At 44.4% G+C, this 2500-nt stretch overlaps 1 protein-coding gene across 2 annotated transcripts in view; it reads right to left on the minus strand.

The window, feature by feature from the left end:
* The window catches only part of LOC125288218 (neuropilin-2-like), a 73571-nt gene that overhangs the window by 62421 nt on the left and 8650 nt on the right, over nt 1–2500 (minus strand). For both annotated transcript variants that reach the window (XM_048234394.1, XM_048234395.1), the window contains one exon: nt 1848–2025. In XM_048234394.1, the coding sequence (XP_048090351.1) occupies nt 1848–2025 (178 nt within the window). The remainder of the gene's footprint in view (nt 1–1847; nt 2026–2500) is intronic.

The following is a 2500-nucleotide window of genomic DNA, read 5'->3' on the forward strand; positions in this document are numbered from 1 at the left end:
AGCATTGAACTCAAATCTTATACATACTCCCTCATCCTATTCATGGGATTACATTAATAGAGGATTTCCCATCTCTGCTAAAGACTTAAGTGGTGTGATTTTCTATGTAATATGTACTTAACATATATCAATTTAACATGAATATAGGCTATATTTGAGTGTCATTTGCTCTTGTCATATCTGATTTTACTACTCATTAATGGCCATCTCCAAATATTCAGCCACTACTACATCATACATATTACCAATCAATCAGTTTATATTAATTAAGACTTGATCAAAATGTATCTACTGTGATATATATATATATATCAACCAATCAGAGTGCAGACAATTCTCTTGAAGAAAAACAAACCAATGAACAGAATTATTTTTTCCCTAAAACAGCCAATGGCATCCATCATCGTTCCCCTAACCAGGTCAGCATTCCATGTTTTTTTTTGTCCTTTTCTCCTTTTGGCTCATGGAAGCGGATCCGTCTTTCCCAGCATTACCTCTGTGTAACCCCAAACACCTCTCTGAGGAAGGTTCCGGATCACAACAACAAACATGGCAAGAGAGCGGCCTGGCCAATCAGGCGAGAGCTACTCAAGCAGAAGAAGAGAGAGTGAGGGAGTGTTCAAACCCCCCCCCAACCATCCGTCTGCCGACAAACAACAACGAAAGAGCCGAGATGGATTTTCATGGACGACTGTAATTTTGGAGGAGGAGGAGGGAGTTTTGGGGCTTTCTCTTTCCATTGTATTTTTCCATTTCCCTCGTTCCCTGGGGGAACACAGCCAGCCTTCCAATGGAGCCGCCCAACCGAAGAGCGACGACGGAGTGCCAGAGAAGCCTGGATCCTCTCACTCACTCCATCAATAAATAAGGGTTCTCTCTCTCCTCACGCAGGCCAGTTCAAACACAGGCTCTTTCTCTTTGTCTCTTTCTCTTTCTCTTTCACTCTCTCTCTCTCTCTCTCTCTCTCCCTCTCTCTGGGTTTCATAATGTGTAGGGGTGTCAAGAGTTTGGCCACCCACCCACCTCCAATCATGCCCAGGGGCCAACTCATCTGCTTGGGCAAATGAGTCCCCCTTACCCCCTACCTGGTGACGACTTGTTCCCAAGCAGATAAGAGAAGGTTTTTGCATTTTCTTTTTTTGAAGTGAGATAAAGAACTCCAGCGCCTGTATGTTTCTAAGCTGAAGCTAAGAGCAGCAGGAGAAAAACAGAGACGAATTCCCTGGAAATATTGATTCTGGAAACCCAGTAATGGAGCATGGCGGGGCTTTTAAGTTGCCTCTGAGCCGTTTGGTTGAAACTGAGGCCAAATTTGTGGCCTGTGTTCCTCGTTTTCCGTTTTCCCTCCCTGGATCTCTGCTAGCGTTCGCTCCTCTTTCCCTCTGTCTCAGGCTCCTTGAGATTTGCTAATGCTTAAATCATATGCAAAAATGCTGAGAATAAACTGTAAAACATATGATTGGCAAAAGACAAAAGCTATTCCAATCATGGGTCATATTATTGGTTTTGTACACAACCATCAAGTGGATAGTATGACACTTCTGGCAAAACTCTCTCTTTCTTTCTCTCTCTCTCTCTCTCTCTCTCTATCTCTCTTCCTCTCATCCTTTCTTTCTTGTCATTCTATCCATCATATCCTATTGTTAGCTTTCATCATGCACACTTTTTATTAGAACATACAAATGCACAGAGAGAGAGAGGCAGAGAGAGAGTGATAGGAAGGGAGGAAGAGAGAGAGAGAGAGAGAGAGAGAGAGAGGGAGCAAGAGAGGGAAAGAGAGGGAGCAAGGGAGAAGAGAGAGATAGTTAGAGAGAGAGAGAGTCACACACACACACACACACACACACCTGCAGTCCAGTTTCTCCAGCTCAAAGTGTGGGTTGAAGTTGAGGGCGATGCGCTGTGAGGGCTCGGGCGCCGTGATCACCCACTGGCAGCTCTGGTGGGGCGGGTACTCCAACGGGTACCCCGGAGACGTGATGTAGCCGGCAACACTGGCATCCACCTGCCCGCCACACAGCACCGCTACCAGGGGGAGAGAAGAGAGGAGAGGGAGGGGTGAGTGCAAACTGGAACATAGTGACAAACATCAGTCTCTGATTCAAAAGCACAGGACAACAAAAGCTTTGACAGCCAGGGTGTCAAGGCACTAACTGTTAATGTATTCACCAATCACAGTCCGACTCTTTTTGTGTTTGTCGCCACATCTTGCAAGTGTTGGTTTTTTTCTTCAAGAACGAATGTTGATTCAAATTTGACAAGGCAGCTAATTTAAGGCAGATACCATCTGTGAGAGACATCTTGGCTGATAATCAAAGTTGCACTGAATCAGAGAGTGGGAAGACATTTACAAAGGGAGTATTTTAGGCGTAGAAATGTAATATTAAAACAGGAGGTGATTTTTTTTTTGCATTTGAAACTTTGTTATGACCACATTTTGCTACAAATTGCTGCAATATGGCTACGAGCTTGGAAATGTCTCTCTCACAATGAGTGCAGT

Source organism: Alosa alosa, chromosome 23, assembly GCF_017589495.1.
Source record: "Alosa alosa isolate M-15738 ecotype Scorff River chromosome 23, AALO_Geno_1.1, whole genome shotgun sequence".
In the NCBI taxonomy this organism is placed as follows: domain Eukaryota; kingdom Metazoa; phylum Chordata; class Actinopteri; order Clupeiformes; family Clupeidae; genus Alosa; species Alosa alosa.